Source organism: Sitophilus oryzae, unplaced genomic scaffold, assembly GCF_002938485.1.
Source record: "Sitophilus oryzae breed Bouriz unplaced genomic scaffold, Soryzae_2.0 scaffold_85_pilon_pilon, whole genome shotgun sequence".
Classification (NCBI taxonomy): domain Eukaryota; kingdom Metazoa; phylum Arthropoda; class Insecta; order Coleoptera; family Curculionidae; genus Sitophilus; species Sitophilus oryzae.
Window position 1 is genome coordinate 2,177,404 of NW_022147483.1, and position 23,696 is coordinate 2,201,099.

Genomic DNA, 23,696 nt, shown 5'->3' on the forward strand with positions numbered 1-23,696 from the left:
AAATATACATTTTATTTTTACATGATGAATCTCCACACGAGAGATAGCACATATTTTTTAGAACACCCTGTATAACAGCGTTTAATACCACGACCATAAACAGACTTATTACAAACTATCAGGCATTCTCTTTATTTTATACTTTATTATTTAAACTCAGTCCATAACGAGTTCTCTCTTCAGTAGATACCACATCTCCTCTAGTCTACCAGCTTTCGAATTCTTGGTATTTAATCTTCGCTCGTGACTCTACCATCATCGAGTCCTTATATGTGACACAAATACCAAAAAACGCCCAATATTCGTTAAATTCGACGTCATTTCAATGAACATAAATTCCTTAATCAAGTTTAATATGCTTTGATTAAAGATTCACAAATAAAAACTGATAGTTGTGCTTCTGTATTCGTGTAGTGATGTAGAAACAGTTATAGTGCGCTTAAAAATTGTGATGTAATGCTGAGATAAACAGAAAATTTTAAAATCGCGTTACTTAAAAACAAAACAATATCAATTGGTATACGTCAACAATGCCAACAGTTTTTCACGCTTTTTCTAAAACATAATACAATAGCTTGTAGTTGTTATGTCGTAAGGTGCACTGTGTATTTAGTTCTGTTCTGATTCTTTAAAAATTGACAATGAGTGAGAGTGATAAAAAAAAGAAACACGACAGGCAGAAAAGGGGACTTAAAGTGTTCTTCTTTCCTCGGGCACATGGGCAGAAGCACAAGCACAAGAAGAACAAGTACTACGTCAGTCATGACGACAGATCTCGTACAGGGTGAGTATAAAAGGTTTTTTTGGTAATAATTTATACTTCAGATCAATAATACACAGGGTTGTTCACCACATACGACACGGAGTATTGTAGCTAAATGATTACATTTTTACAAATTGTAAGTTTTGGGTTCGTTGAAGGACTATTAGAGCTACTATTTAAAAATATTTTTACAAGATACAGAGTGTCTCAAATAAATAAAAAATATCAAAGTTGTATTCTTTTAAATGGAACACCCTGTATATTATTACATTTTTAGTTTCTACTATTAAAATAAAGGTAAATTTGATAAAGGTTTATTATACTTAAACCTTACCGTTTTTGAAATATGTTCAATTTTGTGAAATTGCAGTCAAAATTTTAAGGCTTCATTTCTCCAAGGGTGTTAAAGTTTTTAATACTAAATATTTACTGAAGTTTATTTATTGATCAGTGATTGTGTTGCAATAATAAAAATTATACTACCTTATACAGAGTGTCTAAAATTTTATTTTAAATAATTACTAGCTATAAACGGCAATAACTTGTTTAATTTAAATGGAACACCCTGTATATTTTATAAAAATCAGATGCACAATTTAAATGTCTATCAAATTGTATTACACCATTTTTTACCTACCTCTTCAAGTTTCCGTAGAAAATGCATTTTCTTGTAATTTAAAACTCATTTATCAATATGCCCATAGAATACTGACATTTTTGATTATTTTTAAAGATGTACCATATATTTAAAGAGTACAGATACTAATATTGTCGATATAGTTTGTTTATTTCATTAAAAAATAAAAAAACTGTTTTAATATTTGTTAAAGAGTACCAATTAATATGATTCCAGTATTCAAACTACATTAATTGACTGTTTGCGTTGGTTAATAATAATTGCTCCAAATACTAAAAAACTGAATTTTGTATGTGTATTTCATTTCATGATATTTCATTTTTTGACAAATGCTTATTTATAACAATAGAATTCATTTTCATAACATATTATTATAATGATTTCTGATCCAAATCCACATTTACTTAGAATAATTTATTAACGAACATAATTAAGTATGTAATTAATTAGTATTTGGGCGGAAATAATGGTGGTATATTTAATTAATGGTATACTCTTTTATAAAGATTTAAATAGTTTTCTTTTTGTATACAAATGGGCTAGTAATATTATCATTTTGCTAAAGACGATAATATTACTAGTCTGTACATTTTTTAAATTTGTTGCTTTAAAAACAATCTAAAATGTCAATATTCCATGGGTATATATTAGAGAACAACGGCATACGGTCGAGTCGGCCTACAAACACGTAAACGTTTACGTACGCATGCGCATTTCTTATATTTTTATTTTTTATACACGTAAAAGATTCTTTACGTCTACGTCTACGTACCAGCAGCGGCCGACTCGACCGTATGCCGTTGTTCTCTATTGATAAATGAGGTCTAAATTATAAGAAAATGCATTTTCTACGAAAACTTGAAGGGATAGGTAAAAAGTGGTATAATACAATTTGATAGACAATTAAATTTTGCATCTGATTCTCCTAAAATATACAGGGCGTTCCATTTAAATTAAACAAGTTATTGCCGTTTAAAGCTAAAAATAATTTAAAATAAATTTTTAGACACTCTGTATGAGGTAGTATTATTTTGTTATTGCAACACAATAACAGATAATAAATAGACTTCAGTAAATATTTAGTATTAAACACTTTGATATCCTCGGAGAAATAAAGCCTTAAAATTTTTACTGCAATTTCACAAAATTGAAAATATTTCAAAAACGGTAATGTTTAAGTGTAATAAACCTTAATCAAATTAACCTTTATTTTAATCGTAGAAACTAAAAATGTAATAATATACAGGGTGTTCGATTTAAAAAAATACAACTTTGATATTCTTTATTTATTTGGGACACTCTGTATCTTGTAAAAATATTTTTAAATTGTAGCTCTAATAGTACTTCAACGAACCCAAAACTTACAATTCGTAAAAATCTAATCATTTAGCTACAATACTTCGTGTCGTCTGTGGTGAACAACCCTGTATATTAACATTAAAGGAACAACTTATATAGGACGTTCCAATATTACGTGGTGGACATAAAACTGCTACGTATTTTTGATATCAAAATAAGTTTATTAGACACATTTTATATACCTCTATACAAAAGTGCTTCGTTTGTCCGCCAGAGGGCATCAAACTTTAATAAAATAAACATATTTTTTCAAATATTTTAAGAACTGTTATGGTGGGTTCATACAGCCAAATAAAATAAAATAAGAATAAAATAAAATAAAATAAGAAAGTTGGTTATATGGGATACCGTACATGCGTTCATACAGCCAAATAAAATAACAAATAAAATAAGAAGTCTTTATCTTTTAACTTCTTGTTTTATTTTATGTGTTATTTTATTTTAAACGGCTTTGCGGACGCTTAATTCTAACCTACAAATATTTTCAGTTTGGATTTAATTTATTTTATAATTTCACATAAGTAAAATATATAATATAGTAGGCAACGAACAAATAAATATACTATAAATGGTAAAATTACTATAAACAATCGTAAAAGTTAACTTTTATCCAGCCTCATCGTACTGCGCATGAGCAAATATATATTTCTTATTTTATTTTATTTGACTGTATGAACGCACACAAATAAGAATTCCTTATTTCTTATTTTATTTTATTCTTATTTTATTTTATTTGGCTGTATGAACCCACCATTATTCCGATTTGAATGAGATTTTGCTAAGTGCTTTTACATTTGGTTTTTACAAAAATCAGGAAAAAGTACGGGAAGGGTAAAAACTACCCCCACCCTTACATAAATTTTAATATAAATATTTCCCAACTCAACCGACAAACCATTTTTTTTTGTAAAATGGTCTTTATAGTATCACAGATTAGGTATCCTACAGATAAAAATCTTATCCCTAATTCGTGGTACAAAAATTGTTTTTTATGACGATGTGCAAACGAGTAAAATTTCCTGTGCGCAAAAATAAACTCGCGTAAAATAACAATAAACAGCGTAATAGAGAGATATCGCTAAACCGAATAGCGTGCATGGACGTTAATAAGGCCAGGTGTTATTTCCTTTACGTGAGGTGGTATTAACTCTCTTCATTTATAGTTATCGGATCGGAAAGGATTCTGTTCGCGTCGCGTCCGCGATTTAAACTTAACCTTTAAAACTAAAGGGCTAAAGTGCTTATTTCCAGTGCTTTATTGTTCAACGTCTGCCAGTGGGTTTAGGGCAACAAGCAACAAATTCTCTTAGAAGCGCTAAGTCGTCATGTGCTGTAAACCTAAGCCTCTTTACAGGTTCTTTAATATTGGAAGAGATGGAATCCATATTTTGGGCCGTATTTATTTAATTAAAACTAATCCCAGCTACTTTAATATCCAATTACCTAATAAAACTAAAGTAATAATTCAAAACAATTCAAACATAACCTAAAATAAAAGATCTCGCCGGCCGGTAGAGATGGGCAAAAGTAACCGGTTTTTTGAATAACCGGTATTTTCCTCTAAAATAACCGGTTATTTAAAGGTAGTTTTTTTTCACCAGTTAACCTAATAACCTTGCATTACGTTCAATAACCTATAGCCGGTTATTCGAAGAAGCGAACGGCACGGATCTTCCAGATATTACGACGATAACGGGAGATCCCGCTCCCGCTCCCAAAACGAAAATATATGACATCAAACATCAAATGTCAAAATTAAATCAGGCATCAGGCGAACCCTGATGATAATAATCAAAACAACGGCCGAATGGCCCTGACAGGTCAGGCCGTAAAACAAAGTACTAATGGCATAGACTACTACTAGCCACCAGCTAGCCAAGTGATACGAACCTAACTTCAAATAGATTCTCTAAATTCTATATTTAAATTTTAACCGACTTTAACGGATTTTCAACGGTTCTTCAAAAGTTTTCCATGGTTTCGCCCAGTTTCACCCACGTTTCACCGTAAATATATTTTATTTGTAGTTTGAAGTCTCTCTTGAAGCTTAGACTAAAGAATACAAAATTGAAGTTCAAGTAATGAATGAAGATAATCTTTCATTATCTATTCATTCAGTCGCCTTATTTTTCTTTGGTATTTGATTAAAATAACTTGGTTGTAGATTGTAGAACTTGTGAGTTGTGTGGTTTATTTGAACGTTAAGTAATTACTAATATTTTATATCATATCCATGTCTACTCAAAAAAGTGAGGTTAGCATTTTTATTTAAATTCATTTTGTACATATACATACTTACATTGCTACAATCTCTATTTATTCATGCGATTTAACTAAGTTTATTATCTAAATTTGAAGTAGACCTATGGAGTGTAGAGGTAAGTAAACCTATAGGAAAACTAAATATTTAGTTTTGCTAGGTTAGGTTATTTGAATAACCGGTTAATTTGTGTCGGTTAATTTTGTCAAGTTATTATTTTTTAAAGATAATTCCGGTTAACCTATAACCGGTTTTTTACCAATAACCGCCCATCTCTACCGGCCGGCCCCGGTTGTCAAATACCCGCACATGCCCATTTAAGCAATTTTTAAACGTTATTTAGAAATAGCGCTTGGTATAATTAAAGGTGTAATTGATCCGCAAATTACGTCAGGCGGTAACGTTGTTAGCGGGTGTTGCGTTAAAAATTGACTCGCGCATATCGTAAATCGTAACAAGATCATAACCATGATAAGGTACGCATAAATACTACATGACGCTATTCGGTTTTCCGATATCTCTCTAATAACTGTGTCGGTCAGGCGCTGTGCACAATTTTAGAGGCTATAAGTGGGCGTGCTATGTGCGCAAACTAGTATTCTAACTAGTGCCCGATTCCGAAAATTGGAACCACGAAAAACAATAAAGAAAAAACAAAGTTTATAATCTGTATAATCTGTGATAGTATTTACTACATTTTTGTCTCTTGTTAAACAGTTTTTGGGAAAACATTTTTGGAGAATTTATTTTTCCAAAGCCGACTTACAAAAAATACAGGGAGTTCCAATAGTTCATGGACATAGAACGCAACTACATATTTCCAAAAAATCCTATATGAGTATTTTGCCATTGCAAGAAAATCTACAAAATAAAATAGTTATTTTTTGTAAACACTTCTGCGTTAATCCCAAACGGAAACTACTTGTCAAAAGTTAGGTTTACAGATATACAAATTTGCCTAACGAAAAAAAAACATCCTTAACGTTTCGGAAAGTTTATCTCTTTTCGTCGTCGGAAGCAAAAAAAATACAAAGAATAATGAAATTTTTTTTTTTTTTGAATCAAAATATACGTTAGTAGTTCTATGTCCACGGAATATTGGAACACTCTGTATATTGGAAATTATTTTAAAGAAAATTCCATCAGTATTATTTAATAAAACTTATTAAAAGAAACAAAAACAAAAATTAGGTAGAGAAAAAATGTCAGAATTTAAAAACTAAATTTTAAATTGGTTTTTAATTAACGTACTGCTGCATATCTTCGTACCAGTGTAGTACCACTTAAACTCTGCGACGATTTAAAAATTAAATGCCATTTAAAGCGGTTATTTCTCGATTTGAACTAATGGTCTTAAGAATGTTCTATATTAAGTACTGTAGTGCATTGTGATACGAGGTCGTGATGTGCGCTGTCAATTTGTTAACAAAAAATGCTACCTGTCGATTCAAAGTCTCGTAAGTACATATTTTTTGAAGTTATAATATAAAAAGTACCTACTGCGTAGTCGTGTTTTGTCGCATTTTGATTACACAGTTTTTACTTTAAAACCACAGTTTTAACTAAACAAAACGCAGATTTAATTCCAAATTTATCAAAGAATACTCAAAATACAATTGAAAATTAGAAAAAAATCATAAAATCAAAGAAATCTCATGACCACCGGCAACATTTTTTTTTGTATAGACGTAAATTTTGGAAAATTAACTTATTTTGATTCCAAAAAAACGTGTCTATGTCCAGGAAATATTGTTTCACCCTGTATATCTTTGAGAACATTTATAAATAGCTAATAAAAGAGAATACACAGACTTTTTTTATAACTCACTTAATTAAACTAATTTTTGACCATACTTTTTTTTTAACTTGAATAAAATTTGAATCTCCCATTGCCTTTATTTCTTAATTATTCATAAATGCTTAGTACAATAATCTATCTATCAAAAACCAAGTAAATCTGATTTAAATCACGTTATTGTTAATTTATGATACAATATGACATAAAATGCGCTTTGTTGTATAGGAATTTCTCAGTAAAGTAAACATTTTCCATAAACTGCAGTAGGTATTAGTTTTTTTTCTATATTATTGTAAAAACAGTTGTTTCAATGACCTTCAATAAGAAAACTGCTTAAAGCCCCCTCTACACATAACGCTTTACCTGCCAGTCTTGTTTGTTCAGTCAAAACGTATCAAGCGAAACCTAGACTAGTGTCTATAAACAAAAAAACGGTCCATTTTACTTGAATTGAATTAAAACAGAAGACCGTCTAGAGAAACTGATAAGATCATTGAGTTTTACAACAAAACTGTCGTTTTGCCTACACTGAAAAAAATATATGTAAATATTTATATAAAACAATATGAATACATTACAGCATTTTTAATAAGCTACTTTTAAAAATCTAATATTTTGCATAGTTTTACAAAATAATGTAATTTTAGAAAATTAACGATACAATTTTTACATTCACAGCTTTGCGTATTTACAAATGAAATTTAAACAACAAATATACAATTTTGAAGTAACATTTCATGTTTTTTCCTTTGAACTTCATTAAAATCAATGTTATAATTAATAAAACCGCAGTTAAAACTTCCAGTGTATACGTTAGTTGACACACTTACCTGACAGGTAAAACGTTACGTGTAGACGGAGCTCAAGTATAGTGTAATTTTAATTCACACTGTATACTTTATAAAAACAAATATTTTCTTTTACATAAAACACCTACATCATTTTTAAAACACCTCCTTAATTTTTTTGCACGTATTTATTTACATCCTGTATATAATAATAATATTGTCAATACTTTTGTTTACTTTTTGAATATTTATTTTTAAATGTGCTAAAATTCACATTTTAACGTGATACATGTGATAAAAATTTAAACAAACAGGTAATTATAACAAATTACATCTGTTTAACATAACAATAAGAAAAATAAACATTTTAATTTTATTGGTGGCTGATTTTTGACATGATCATTTTACCATGTAAGTATTGATTACCTACGTAGTAGATATTGACTGACTGATTTTTGCAAGAATTTTACAGAATATCTCATAAAATCCTTGTGTGATAAACAGATCAAGGTTTTAGTTATAATAGGAGAGCCTATACGATAGACTTAAAATAAAATATATTTTAAGCCTATGGCCTATACGGGGTTTTTGGACTTACTTGAGATCAAGACAGACGCCGCATTGCGAATGCATGTAAACCCACACTTAGAATTGACTGAAAGTACCATTGCGATCAAAAAAAAAAGTAGTACAACAAAATATGATTTAATCTGCTGGTCTATAATAAAATATTAAAAATTGCCCATTTTTAAAAGGTAGGTAAATTTTTTATACTTTTATTTCGCCACCTAAAAAGTTAGGTGGCATAAAGGCTGATTCATGGTACACCGGGCCGTACCCGAGCCGGGCACGTTCCGTGCAGTAGAAACCCGGCCACGTCGGGGCCTTCAATATATGCCACACCGAGTGGACAACGGGGATCATGTCCGTGCCGATTATATTCTAGAAAACAGTGTTGCCGCAGTGGTACATTTGTACCAAATTTGATACTTTTAATTCTATTTGGTACAGTGGTACTACATTTTCAAATCCAGGATGATTTGGTACAATAATGATTTCCCACGCGCACCGAAAATGAATAGATATTTAATAATTATTGTCGTTGATATTGCATTAAACGCGCTTACCGATACCATTCGGAGACAATTCGCATTAATTAACGACGTATTATAAACGTTATAATGTCTATAGCGTTGCCTATATTAAATAACCCGAAGAAAAAACTTGAAAATTTACTGTTTCTAACATGCTTCTATAATTGCGTTTTTTTTTAATAAAATTTAAGTTTTCCAAGTATTGTGTGTAGTATTAGAATTACTTAGATTTCTTCAACCTATACATACTTATAATTGGGTTTTCTGAATTTCTATTTCATGTTTTTCGTCTCGATTTGTGTCTTTCTCCAGGAAGTTTTTTTATGTAGAAATTTATGAAGAAATTCACAGCGACCAAACCGGTTAAAGTCATATGCAGATGTATTTTGTTGTGCTTTAAAAAATTGTACCAAAGTGGTACATTTTTAGTTTATAATGTGGTACGCGCTAAAAGTTGGGTGCGGCAACACTGCTAGAAAACAGCCGCTATAGGCCCGTAGATGAACGAAGTATTTAGCCCGGGCGACTCATTTATGTTTGCCGCAACGGGGCCGGACCGTAGCGGATCCGAGGAAAAATGTACACCGACATTTCTCGGACGGGGCACGGACGGGTTCCGGCGAAGCTCGGCCCGTGCTCGGCTTAGCATGAATGCATAGGTATAAATAGGTATAAATAACATTTGACAATGTTTGGCCGTGCCTTCACAGTCGCACGGCCCCGGCCCGTCACGGTGTACCATGAATCAGCCTTAAGGCTGATTCATGGTACACCGGGCCGTACCCGAGCCGGGCACGTTCCGTAAAGTAGACACGTTAGTAGAAGCTCGGCCCGTGCTCGGCTTAGCATGAATGCATAGGTATAAATACCATTTGACAATGTTTGGCCGTGCCTTCACCGTCGCACGGCCCCGGCCCGTCACGGTGTACCATGAATCAGCCTTTAATTGTATTGTTTTCATAGTGACGACGATATATCCACTTCGCGGTATCCTTATAGACCAGGAGTTCCTATCTGGGACTACTAATTCTTGTACTACTTTTTTTTTATCGCAATGATACATAATATACACTTTTGGCAGCAATGGGACGAAATGTTACTTTCACTATACTATAGATACGCGTAGCTATACAGGGTGTTCCTTAATGACATGGTAATATTTAAGGAGGTGATTTTTGGAGCTATTCTAAGGAAAAAACTTCATATGAATATATGTCTTAAACATCTTAACTTTTCAGATAGAGGGTGGTAAAATTTTCTATTTTTTTTCAAAGTATCTCTGATGTTATATTTGATACCTTCCCCTAGGAGATGCAAGACCTTGTCGATGGTGGGGAAGCTCCTGGTCAGGTGCTGGGGGGAATCCCCCCTAGCACTTGGCTTGGTCTAAGAAGCATCTCACTCATCGTCTTGTCCCTGACTGTAGTGTCGTGGCCAGGGAATTGCACCAAGACATATAACGATACCGGGCGGGGCTACGGACAGCCTCAACCTTGGGGCATCGGGGGGCACCCCATTGTATTTTACCCCTTACTTCTACATGCGGGGCTCTGTAGAAGTGGACCGACCGGCCCTAGCGACTCATGGGAACACTATGAGATCTGGTAATAATAGTAATAAAAACATCACCGGTGAAGCTGTGGGGAAACCCTCTAGCAACACTGGGAACAGTACAATGAAAGTTCCAAGGGGCCAAACCCAAAGAGAACTACAGGAGAGGTGGCTGACACTTGCGTGAGACCATTCTCCGCAAGTGGCATACAAGCTACCACCTCCTCCAAGGGTCGGGAGCCTACCTCCTACCTCTAAACCCAACAGGCGACCGTTTCGTCTACCCGGCCTGGGTCGTAGCTCCTCGACTGTGAAGGACACGGTTCTCCGTAGGAAGTCCTGGGACTGTATGATGAGTTATAACTCAAGAAAGGGGGACATAATAGATCTCTAAGGTCGCAGAGATTAACCCCCCTCCCACTTATTCTAAATTCTATATATGATACACGTCTTCCATTCATCAAAATGCTTATTTTGATATACCAAAAAAAATTGTCACCGCATCATATTTTCAGCGATTTGACCCTGAAGGAAACTGACTCTAATTTTTTTAAGCTAAAACTATGTATCGGACGAAAAAAATCAGGAGATAAAAAATGTTTAGAAATGAATGAAAATTTTCAAAATAATTTTTATTTTAAAAGAAGTCGTATACCAGTTTTTCTCCAAAAATATTCAATGTAAAACCCGTATGAACGGCACTGGCTGAAATAAATAAAATTCTTTGTACACCAAAAAAGGTATTTTGATGCATAAAAGACGTGTATCAAGTTTCATAAAGATATCTATAATAAAATCAGAGTTATTGGGAAAAAGAGTTTTTTTAGGTAACTTTACCACCCTGTATCTCTGAAGTTTTTCTCTTAGAATCTTATGATAGATCCAAGAATCACCCCTAAAATGTTAGCATGTCATTAAGGAACACCTTCTATATTCTGTGCTCAACGGTTGCTGTCAAGTTGACAGATATTAAAAAAAAACGTTCCCCTTTTTGATCGATGATTCAAAATTTACCGAAAAAATGCCATACACACCGATAGAACCTCCTGATCACTGTCGATTCTACAATTTTCTCAGCTTGAAGCGATTACCATACATTAATCTGGCAGATTCCATTTGGTATGTCTTTTAATAATTTTTTTAATACATTACAATTTTTAAAATATACCCCCAATTTAGATTAAAACGATTGTTACCAAACCAAACGTATACCAAATTTTGCACCCTGTATACGCTTTGTTGTTGATTGTGCCTATTTTTCTTTATGAATTAACTTATTACACTATGTCAGAACTACTGCGAAAAATAGGTACGCTCAGTTATTAGATTGACCTTTAAAGATTAATTTGTTAATGTTTAATTCAATGTTAAGTGTGCATAGACAGTGTTTATTTGGGTTTACCAGCATCTGGTCCAGCAACTTATCATGCGGTTTGCAATTATTTAACAAAATCCCGTGTAATTTGCAAGTAAAACTATAGATTATTAAAAAAAATCTCTATAAAAGTATAAAAATATTATCTAATGTGTTTTGCTGTGCAGTGGCTTGAATTATTAGTGTTTTCAGTGTTCTTCAGAGTTCTGTAAGTAGATATTGAAGAATTTTTCATGCTGCATGTCCAAAAGCGTTTAAAAATACTAATTATTACCCTCTAGACGTTATTTATATATTTTTAATTCCTTTAAACTTAATTTATGAAAAATTAAGCGTCAATTTTAAAAGTAGTATCTTTCGGTTATTTTATAGAGTTTAACGATAAATAAAAGCTATATTACAGTTTTTTTTATATTTATTTAAATTATATAAAAAACTTTTAAATTATATCTTGACAAAATGGCGAAGGGTATTTTGTAATTATAAATAAAAAATGTCTTTAAGCTCATTTGTCCTACACCCAGAACACTTTAAAATACTAATAATATCTTGAAATTTAACTCCTATTACTCATAATAATAAGAAATAACATAGATATATTATTTATTTTATTAAAAATTAACAAGGCAAACCGAGTTTGACGATTGACTTGAAAACAATGAAAATCAAAAAATATATCTTTATCTGTTGTTGTTTTTTTGGTTAAAATAAATATATCATCATAATATTTATTGTTATTGTTTTATTTTCAAGTTAAGAATATTCTAAATAATTATAAATCTGTATTTTATTATAATTTAATAAATTTTCCGCCACTTGTGTATTAAGAGTTGCATAACATAAGGGATAAACGTATATTCCTGGTTATCTACCCTCAAAACAGATTTTTATGCAGAATTTACCATGGTGGTCCAAAATAAGTAAATATACAGCTAGGGTCATAAGTATGTAAATATATTTAATAACAAAACAATTGATAGTATAATAATATAGTTCCTCTTAAGTGTGATGTCCGTTTTGATAGAGTAAGTAAAATATCTCTTATTTTCTACCTGTATTTGGATGAATATATTTTGTTTCTCATTTCTAACCTAAAAATTAGTGGATTTATTAACCGAATCATGTTGATTAGGCTAATTTGCATACATGGATTTTGAACCGCGGCCCTCAGACATAATAGCCTACTACTTGCGAGTGTCTAAATCGACTCTTACGAGATATACGACGGCGTGAACAAACAGTAAAATTCAAACGAGTTTTGAGACGACCACCCGTCCAAACCCTCACCTCGTTTATTGTCGCTTCACTTCGGTTATTGAGCGTTAACCGATGAGCGTGCGTGGCTAGCCAATTGCTCACGAAATTTATTATTTAAACTATATGCTATAAGCCAGTTCTACACATAACGTTTTACCCGTCAGTCAAAACGTATCATTCAGTTTTTCAACAATACTGTCGTTTTGCCTACACTGAAAGAAATATAAGTTAATTTAGAAAAAATAATATGCATACCGGGTGCGCCTCAAAAGTGGCTCACCCCCTATTACTTTTTTATTTTTTCAGATAAAAAAACGAGATTTGGTATGTCAGTGTATGACACAAATTAGGATTTACTGACGTATTCAATTGTTTTTGGTCACTTCCTGGTTCACCGGAAATGACTACAACTTTTGATTTTTAAACGGCACCCTCGGTATATTTTTACTTTATTTGATAGAAAATTTTATTCTGAATAGAGTGACATATCATATGTCAACTTTTGACGTTTTCCTGGCCGGTTAAAAGATGCCCAAATCGTATTTTTAATCATATCTCGATTTTTTCAAATGGAACAAGAGTGGCTCATTAGCATATTTGGAAAAAGTGTTTTTTTTGCGAATAGTTTACAATTTCAAACAGTTACTCTTAGTAACAGTGTTCCAGTTTTTACCCTTTGGGTACGGAACCCTAAAAAATTGTAGTCATTTCATCAGTGTCCATGATTTATAGAAATTCATGTTGGAACCATGATTTTGTCCGCGACTGTACTCGCTGGTACTACCGTCGTCCTACCTACGCGTACCAGACGTTCACGAGGTACTAAAAATAGACGTTCCCGTGTGCCAATCGCCAGTACTCGTCCGCGCTTTACTTCTGGCTCACCGCGTTCTTCGTCTACCGTCGCCATCAGTACCACCACGAGTACCGTTGAATAACCTGCTCTCGCTCGGAAATGCAGCACGTCGCACAGTAGCACCAAAATGGTCGCCTCGGGCAAGCGCTGAGCCGTCTTTCTCCGACCACACGACGTTCTTCTTTTGTTTTCCGAGAGGTGTTTGACACCTCTTTGTCGCCAAGAACCCGCTCATCTCTCTTACTGTGATCACACTCCTTCCATTCACAATCATGGATGGATACAACGATTTCGAATATATCGATAGGTAATTTAAACACTTAACTCTCATAAAACTCCAAAAAAACGACTTTTTCCGATACCTAACCTCACTTTTTTCTGTTCCAGGTCGATAATGTCCTCGGGCGACAGTCCCGCTCACCACAATCGAACAGTGGAAGCGTTCGATTTCAATCCAGACCGTATAGATCCGCCCAAACCGTATCTGCTGGAAGCTAAGTCACTCCCACAGGAGGCGGGAGGGGGGCGGGGTTCGCCGGTGGCCACGACCAGCCGGGACGTGGCCGTGCAGAGTGGGAAGGGCGAGGATAAGGCCAAGGGGGAGGTGCAAGCGTCCGTATTGGTCGAGCCTGGCGGAGGGCGTGACAAAGATAAAGAAGAGGAGGGAGAGGAGAAGTTTTTCGGGTCGCCGACGCTGAACAACGAGGAGGAGGATAGGAATAGGGATAAGGACGACGAGAGGAGGTTGAGGGATAATGGAGACGGTGGTTATGGAGGTGAGTTATAGTGTAGACCAAGGCAAAAAAATTAGAAAGTCGGAATTTGACATGTAGATGACATAATCACAGACTTGTCTATATCACAGATTAGGTATACTATATGTATACAGATAAAAATCTTATACCTAATTCGTGGTTCGAAAATTGTTTTTTATGACGATGTGCAAACGAGTAAAATTTGCTGTGCGCAAAAATAAACTGGCGTAAAATGACAATAAACAGCGTAATAGAGAGATATCGCTAAACCGAATAACGTGCATGGACGTTAATAAGGCCAGGTGTTATTTCCTTTACTTGAGGTGGTATTATCTCTCTTCATTTATAGTTATCGGATCGGAAAGAATTCTGTTCGCGTCGCGTCCGCTATTTAAACTTAACCTAACTTTGAATTTAAAACTTTGAAATTGTTTTGTTTACTAGGTATTTTAAAACTAAAGGGCTAAAGTGCTTATTTCCAGTGCTTTATTGTTCAACGTCTGTCAGTGGGTTTAGGGCAACAAGCAACAAATTCTCTTAGAAGGGCTAATTCGTCATCTGCTGTAAACCTAAGCCTCTTTATAGGTTCTTTAATATTGGAAGAGGTGGAATCCATATTTTGGGCCATATTTATTTAATTAAAACTAATCCCAGCTACTTAAATATCAAATTATCTAATAAAACTAAAGTAATAATTCAAAACAATTCAAACATAACCTAAAATAAAAGATCTCGCCGACCGGCCCCGGTTGTCAAATACCCGCACACGTCCATTTAATCAATTTTTAAACGTTATTTAGAAATAGCGCTTGGTTAATTGATCCAAGTTGCGTTAAAAATTGACTCGCGCATATCGTAACTGTCAAAATAAGGTACGCGTAAATACTGCATGACGCTATTCGGTTTTCCGATATCTCTCTAATAACTGGGCCGGTCAGGCGCTGTGCGCAATTTTAGAGGCCATAAGTGGGCGTGCTATATGCGCAAACTAGTAACCTAACTAGTACCCGATTCCGAAAATTGGAACCGCGAAAAACAATAAAGAAAAAACAAAGTTTATAATCTGTATAATCTGTGGTAATAGACTCTTAATTTATTATTTTACTTTATGTTTTAATTTATTAATTTTAAAATATTTTGATTAAAAGAATATATACCGTATGATCGAGAAAAAACGGCGTCAACGATGGCTATGAAATGAAGATCGCTGTCATTTTATATGTAAATTTATATGGGAAATGTCATTGATCGTCATTTCCCAGCCAACTGGACGCCGTTTTTTTTCGATCATACGGTATAAAAGTGGGCAATGCTGTGCCGGTCAAGCTTAATCACGTGACTAAAATTTTATTTGGTATGAACTGTAGGTACGCCACTGGAACAACTAAGTAAAATTATTCACAAAATTTACATACTATGGTAATTATTCTTGATAAGTTAGTAAATGCGTGAATAAAAAACATAATTAGTGAACTCTAAAGGAATTTCTTAATTTACTGGTTAATTAACTATTCGTAACATACATTATATAATTGTTTAGTAGTTTAAAGTTATTTCGGTATTTTTTACGTATTTAGTCTGTGTATTAGTAGACTACTATTAGTAGTCTAGATTCACAATAACCTCAACGTAATTCAAGCATTGACACCATGTTTTGCCGGGTTTATATACTTTGCATAACTAACTCTAAAATAAGAAATAAACAAGAAATAGTAGAAAATGAATAACGAACTCACTAAAAACCTTACAAAACTGATGTTTTAAAATGGTTACTATGACATATCTTTTTTTCAAACTAAATGAAAAGATTAGTATTAGCTTTTTTTGATATCATATCGCAATTTTGGTTTTGGTTACCTCGAAATTTCAGATATTTTATTTATATTAATATTATTATTGTTGTTTATTAATTCTAATTTAATATAAAAAATATACTGGCCTTCCATAGGTCTCGGTTCAAGAATTTTAATGAAATTTCAGATAATATATAAAATTTAGCGAAGGTCGAACATTTCCTGCTGATTTCATGTGTCATTTTTAACAGAATTTATGGTTTTATATCGCATATATTCTTTTATTAGCTTGACAAACCTGTTTTAACATTCCCCCAAATATTCCCACACAGTGATATTCTGCATATAATATACAGGGTGGCGCCTCTCATAAGCCGCGGAAGCTCCAAGGAGAACGGTAGTTTATATCGAAATGAAATTTTGGCAGCATATGTAGGTTAACTGAAGGCATTTTATAAAAATATATAGAATTATACAGGGTGTTCCCAAAAAAAGTTACACATCAAAGCTGTGTTTTTTTCTAATGGACGCCCTATATATTAATTGATTTTCGGATTCGAGGAAAAAAATAAAGGAGAGTTTTATTAAAGAAGCATATACCTAAAATCTTAGGATTTTGACATATTTCACATTTTGTGAAAATGAAGAGTAAATTTTAAATTTCGATAACAGCTACCTAAATTTTAGTTGAACCTGTATAGCCTGATATTTAATTACGGTAACCATTGTATGTTAATCCAAATTGAAATTTGACTCGAAAAGTTATACAGGGTGAGACAAAATTAATATGGAACATTAGTCATTTTTGAAAGCAAGTTCCTCCTTTACTTTCAATGGAACACCCAGTATATTTTTTAGGTTGCCTACCCCTCAGATAAAGATTTTCCTAGATATTTTAATTTTTATGATTTTGCGTCAGTAGATCTTTATTTTTTGAAAAAATCTAGGGGTGTCTGTGTGATATATACCTTTTGTTAGTTTAACAGAAATTAAAGATTGTAAGGTAAAATACTCAACGGTAATAAAAAGATACACGTTTAAAACATATTTTTACAGAATTAAAACTAGATATAAATCTATAATTGTGGCAAAAATTAGCTAAATGAAATCAAATGCTCAAAATACAGGAAAGGAACCTGTTAACTGCATAAAATGATTGTCTTTTCAAGAAGATATTTTTATTTTAAAAGGCATATGTGGTTCTATCTCGAAAAGCAGCTACAATTTCTCTCATGTTGTCGACAATAGTTGGTCGAGTTTTTTAAACACTGTCTTTAACATATCACCATAAGTAAAAAATCGGTAAAAAAACTTTTAAGTTAAACGGTTTTATCTTATGTGCACTGAAAACTAGAAAATAATAATAACAATTAGGTATTTTGAACTTCTAGTTCAGAAATATATTAGTACTAGGCAGAATAGCTTTTAGGCATATTAGACTAAAATAAAAACGTGGGGCCCCTCTGAAATCCTACCTATGGCAAAGCATATCTTTATACTTTGGTAGATCATGAGCTCGGCGTTCGCTGGTGAAGCCGCCACGGCTGGTTATTGATTGTCAAAATCTCCAGTTACGATTATAGTAAGTCGATGCAATCCACACTTAGTATAGAAGAAAGTATTACAGCAATAGTTAATGGGCCCCACGTTTTTATTTTAGTCTAATATGCCTAAAAGCTATTCTGCCTAGTACTAAAATATTTCTGAACTAGAAGTTCAAAAATACCTAATTGTTATTATTATTTTCTAGTTTTCAGTGCACATAAGATAAAACCGTTTAACTTATAAAAGTTTTCTTACCGATTTTTTATTTTCTAGTTTTAGTATTTAACGGAAATGCCTACCGAATATTCCCTCATTCTATTTAATTCATTTAGTGCATCATTATTACATGGTTTTTACCTGATAATTTATTACAATCTAATTCCTCAATACATGGCCCTTCCAGAGACTTGACTCGACTTAGAGCCACGTATGCTTGCCCTTCCTCAAACAATTTTGAGCCCAAATACACTACTGCATGGTCGACTGTGCTGCCCTGCATTTTATGGACGGTGGATGCCCATGACAAAATTAAGGGTAACATCCTTCTTTCAGCCGTACCATAATTGAATTTTGCTGGAAACTGTATGGCTTTCGGGTGTATAACGTGTATGCCGTCTCTGCCAAAGTCAATCCAAACTGATGGTACATCTGTTTCGTACATTTGGGTTCGACGGAACTGAGGCCAAACAATTTCTGTAATGTGGCCTATAGCACCATTTACCAATCCTTTTGTAACGTCAATGTTGGACCGCAACATTACTTTTGCTCCTACAAATATTTCAAGTATTGATGGTAAGCCTCCAGTCTTATTTATATCTGTTGGTATTATATTTGCTAAATTTAAATTATCTGTATTTCGTGTGGCGTCAATTAGTTGGTCCTGTGCTTTAATGGTATAATTCGAGAGATCCCTTATTCCGGAACAGATTTAAAACAGCAGCGTTGTGATTGTTTACTTGCTGATTAGTGGGGTATACCCTTAACGCTTTGTCTGTTGCAAACTCATCACTTGGGTTTTGAAGTTCCCACGAGTAATGGACATTTTAACGGTCGACCCCCCCAGAGGTCCAGTAGAGGGGCAAGGCTATAATATACAACAAGAGGCGCCCAATCTTGAGGGGAAAACGCTTGCGACATTACATTTTTAGCCACCCTAATGCCATACAGTCTTAACTTGGGTGGTAAAGCTACCGCTAACTACGTAGGTACATCTAATCACCTATTTTTTTTATCTGTCCTTCTAACGTCACACAATCTTGGACACAACTGTTCTGGACACGACTACTCATGCCCTCACCTAATACGCCATTTTGTAACGACGTCCATCTTGGATTTTAAATTTTGTCATAATCACAGTATTCTACTAGTGTAGCCCTTTCATTTGATACCCATATTGAGGGGTTGTGGAAAAATATGAAATCCGCCATTTGTACCGGCGGCCATCTTAGATTTACAATGTTATTGATATTACTATATTGTATTGTCATCGGAACTAAAGGTGTGTACCAAATTTCAGATCAATCTGACAACAGGAAGGTACTTAAATTTCAATTTTTAATTTTGACCCAAATAAACAAACAAATAAATAAATACCGTATGGGTCGAGCTCTTTGAATAAGAAGACTAAGGAAGGAGCATATCAAAAATCTTAGGTACACCGCGATAGGCCTCAAATATGGCCGACTTAAATTCCGGTTTATCAGTGTCGTTCTAATTTTATTTAAAAAATCTAAAACTATGATGTAGGGTAGACGTGGGGTAGACTCAATAATTTGTTGTTTTATTTTACGTTGTGAATAAATGTTGGTAGTTATTAAAATTGTTATAAAAATATATAATTCTAATAAAAATAGATAAGTTATAATAAGTATTTATTAATACAAACATCCGATACGCTACTGAAGCAGGTAAGTCAAATTAACGTATCTAAATTCTTTGACATCTAATCTTTGACAAGTAATAAATAAAAGCTAAAATGCAAGAAAAATATAAAATTTAGTTAATTTAAGTGAATTTCATAAATGATCGGTTTACTACACGTATGTATATTATATAGTCACTTACTAGCGAAAAGTTGTTCCATTATTTCACTCAATTTTTGCCGATATCTACCGCACGCTACACAACCAACTATTTTAAAGTATTTTTCGATAAATCGCGATAGTGTCACTGTTAATTTAAGTTCTGCCACAATTTCCATCTAGATTTACTACCTTTATACAACTATCAGTAGTAGAATAAATAATAAATAACATAAAATAAGCTCCGTAAAGACTGACAAATCCACAAAATTTCAAATCAAATTCAAATGTGTCAAATGAATCGTCAAACAGAACTGTCAAGATCCCCACCCTAGAGAGCTTTTATGGTGGCTTTTCCGCCCACCATGCATGAATACATGGATAGCATTATGCTCCTTCCTTAGTCTTCTTATTCAAAGGTCGAGCTAAATAAAACCGTTTAAAAAAACAAACTACATAAAATCAGGAGCATTTAAATAAGTATTCTATTAATTGGTGAATGCAGTGTGCATTAAACTAAAGGATAAGTTTGCATTTTCGGCAAATTTTTGAGAATTTTTTTTATTTTAACTGACACAAAATGATAACTAGTTGTTAAGGTTGGACTAATTAGACAGCTAAGTTGAAGTAACGTCAGACATATCACAGCCACCTAGATTTTATCAAATAATAAAGATCTACTCAGATCAAATCATGTAAATGAAAGGATCTAGGAAAATTTTTGTTTGAGGGGTAGGCAACCTTAATAGTATTTTGAAGAGACATGAATTCCCCATTGAATATCGGAATAATATACTGGGTGTTCCATTTAAGATAAAAGAGTAACATGCTTTTAAAGGTAACCAATGTTCAATATTAATTTTGTCTCACCCTGTATAATTTTTTGGAACAAGTTTTAATTTGATTTAAAGTACAATAGGTAATTTAACTACATATTAGGCTATACCGGGTAAATCCCAATTTAGGCAGTTTTTATTCTAATTTAAAAATTGTTCTTTATTTCTAGAAAATATTAAATATGTCAAAACCCTTACATTTTAGTCATATACTTCTCTTATAAAACTCACCTTTATTTTTCTTCCAGAATCCGAAAATCAATTAATATATAGGGTGTTCCGTTACAAAAAACACAACTTTGATATGTAATTTTTTTTGGGGACACCCTGTAAAACTCTCTATATTTTTAAAAAGTGCTCTGAACTAACCTACATATGCTCACAAAATTTCATTTCAATACAAACAGTCGTTCTCGTTGAAGCCTCCGCGGCGATTGAGAGGCGCCACCTTGTTATAGTGAAATGATAAAATGTAAAGAAATTTTAAATAAATTAATCTCCTAATTTCGCTACAATAATCATTAAGGATGTAACAAATGAGTTTATTGTTACTGTTCTTATTTTTATACACAGGAAAAGACAGAAGAAAAGACGACAAGTTTCGGAAAAACGGCAACATCGACAAGCTGGATGGCGTGTGGATACCCAAGGACAAGAAGCCTCAGAACGAATCCGAAGACGACAACTGTATCGTGAAGTGCCTCTACGTCACCATGACGTGTTGTGAATGCTCCATAATGTGATCTAGATCCTCCCTAAACGTTTCATTCCTTGTAGTACAGTGAGTTTCAGAATTTCGCCAAAATTTTCCAGATAAAATATAGAAATAGGTATTTTTATATTTCTATGTATAAATATAAGACATCTTTTATAAACGTAAGTCTTTTATATGATGTATATTTTTTACAATTTTTTTTTGTTTTATTTTTATTTGGGGTGTGCTTGCTCTAAAATTACTCATAAAAAAGGATATTATATTTGAAAGCTTGTCCTGTATAATATTCCTAAAATGATTTAGATTTTCAAGGTAAAATAGAAATATATTGATTTTTTTATTTATTTTATCTTGTGGTTTATTATAGATTAGAAAAACAGCCTTTAAACGTTCTATTCGACGTATTTATTATACAGGGCGATACAGTGTTACAAAAAAGCTCCATATGCAGGCAGTACTAGAGCACATTTTAAATTAAACAAATAAAAAACTATAAGTTAAGTTTAAAAATATATTTGCGTCACCCTATATATTTTTGAAAATATTTTTAAATGTGCTTTTATTTTATAGCCCGCTTTTTTTAGTAAAATAGATTGAAACTTTGTTTTTTTTTTCAGAACACTGGGTAGCCCTGTATATGATTTTTTTATAAATTTTATCTTTTTTTGTTTTATATACAGGGTGTCGACGCTTAATATATTTCAACTGTTACTCGTGCACTTCAGGATACTATACCCTGATTTATTATTAAAATATGTCTTATGAGTGAGACACCCTGTAGATACATTATTGGCTATTTTAATGTAATACCGTTAAGCAGTGTTGAGTATAGAAGAAAAATATCTATCATGTTGCAATAAAATGCATCTCAAATGTTTACCCTCTGTATACAGGGCGTATTAGAAGTCTTCTTTAGCGAAATCCTGTACATGATATAAGACATTATTCATATCAACTTGAATCTCGCTTTTTTACCTATTTTTTTCCTAAAACTTATAGAGTAATTTTAATATACAAAAATGTATCGTGTTTGTATACGTTGTATTTTGAATACTATGGAGAAAAATCTGATTTTTTTGTAGGTTTTAGTAAATTATTTCTTTTTTTTTGATGTATAGAATCAAATTAATTTTTAGTGTGTAATTGAATACGGGGAAGGTTTACAAAGTGCCTTTGCTGTTGTGGTTAGAAAAAAATATACTGTATTTTACTTAATATTACTTACAGTATTATTTAAAGTAAACTGATTTAAATATATATATTGTGTTTTAATTGAAAAAAAAAACAATCAAAATGTCCCTTTACAAATCTTATAGTCTAAGAACTAGAAACGTTTTCGAGAAAGTATTTTAAGACGTCTGGCTCTTTGATATATCTTTTACTATGCTCTCTGGAACAGCATGCGGCCCGTTTGGCTGCCGATACCCGTTGCGTTCACTACTGCGCATCGGAAGAAGATCCTATTTTTTTTAATTTAGTCCTATAAATTCTAGTATTGAATATAAATCGAACATGTCTCCATAGCGCAGTGCGTAGAGTTTCCGACTACGAACCGATGATTCAGAGTTCGAATCCGGGTCAGGGCAAAGACTTTTTTTATTTTATTTTCGTTTATATTCTGAGAGTAAAGTATTAAATAATTCTGGCGATTCAAAAAAAAAAAAATATTTAATACTTTACTATCGAGAATACAATAAAAAAGTTTTTGCCCTGACCCGGATTCGAACTCTGAATCATCGGTTCGTAGTCGGAAACTCTACGCACTGCGCTATGGAGACATGTTCGATTTATATTCAATACTAGAATTTATAAGACTAAATTAAAAAAAATAGGATCTTCTTTATATAGTTATACCTTCTTATAGTTGCCTAATTATTTTTTATCACAATTTAATATTCTATATCATTATTTATCTGCATAATTAAAGACTTTTAAAAAGGTAAATCGACATTCTATATTAGTATTACCATTTACAATTAAAAAGCCAGGGTAACAACTGCATTATTAAATGGACAATTTCGAGAGAATTGGATTGGAACAAGGGATCCCATATCTAGGCCTGCTAGGTCCTGTGATGTATAACTCCTTTCGACTTTTTTTATGGGGGAAATTAAAGGGCCTTATATACAGGGTGTTTCAAAACAAATGCGAAAAACTTCAGGGGGTGATTCCTTGTTCAAAATAAAGGGTAGTTTGCTTTATAAACGTTGGGTCAAAAGTCAACCATTAGGGAGATATAGCGGTACAAAGATGGCGGAAAAATAATGTTTTTATTCTTTATCTTGAAAACGAA

The 23,696-nt window shown here is 32.8% G+C and overlaps 1 protein-coding gene across 4 annotated transcripts; it reads left to right on the forward strand.

Moving 5' to 3' along the window:
• Positions 1-204: 204 nt before the first annotated feature.
• Positions 205-22,660, forward strand: LOC115890145 (probable pre-mRNA-splicing factor ATP-dependent RNA helicase DEAH5). Of its 4 annotated transcripts, none has more exons than XM_030910302.1 (3): positions 205-784; positions 14,126-14,514; positions 21,262-22,660. In XM_030910302.1, exons 1-3 carry the CDS (start codon positions 642-644, stop codon positions 21,429-21,431), a joined length of 702 nt encoding a protein of 233 aa, XP_030766162.1. In that variant the 5' UTR covers positions 205-641; the 3' UTR covers positions 21,432-22,660. The 4 variants fall into 4 exon arrangements, with proteins under 4 accessions (XP_030766162.1, XP_030766164.1, XP_030766163.1 ...); XM_030910304.1 differs by lacking the exon at positions 205-784 and adding an exon at positions 6,396-6,476; XM_030910303.1 differs by lacking the exon at positions 205-784 and adding an exon at positions 11,201-11,369.
• Positions 22,661-23,696: the final 1,036 nt, after the last annotated feature.

Bases quoted from the DNA above. Each gene is read 5' to 3' on its own strand.
- LOC115890145 (XM_030910302.1), top strand. From the start codon at position 642: ATGAGTGAGAGTGATAAAAAAAAGAAACACGACAGGCAGAAAAGGGGA. The intron at 785-14,125 runs GTGAGTATAAAA...TTTCTGTTCCAG, and splicing joins GACGACAGATCTCGTACAGG to GTCGATAATGTCCTCGGGCG. The intron at 14,515-21,261 runs GTGAGTTATAGT...TTTTATACACAG, and splicing joins TGGAGACGGTGGTTATGGAG to GAAAAGACAGAAGAAAAGAC.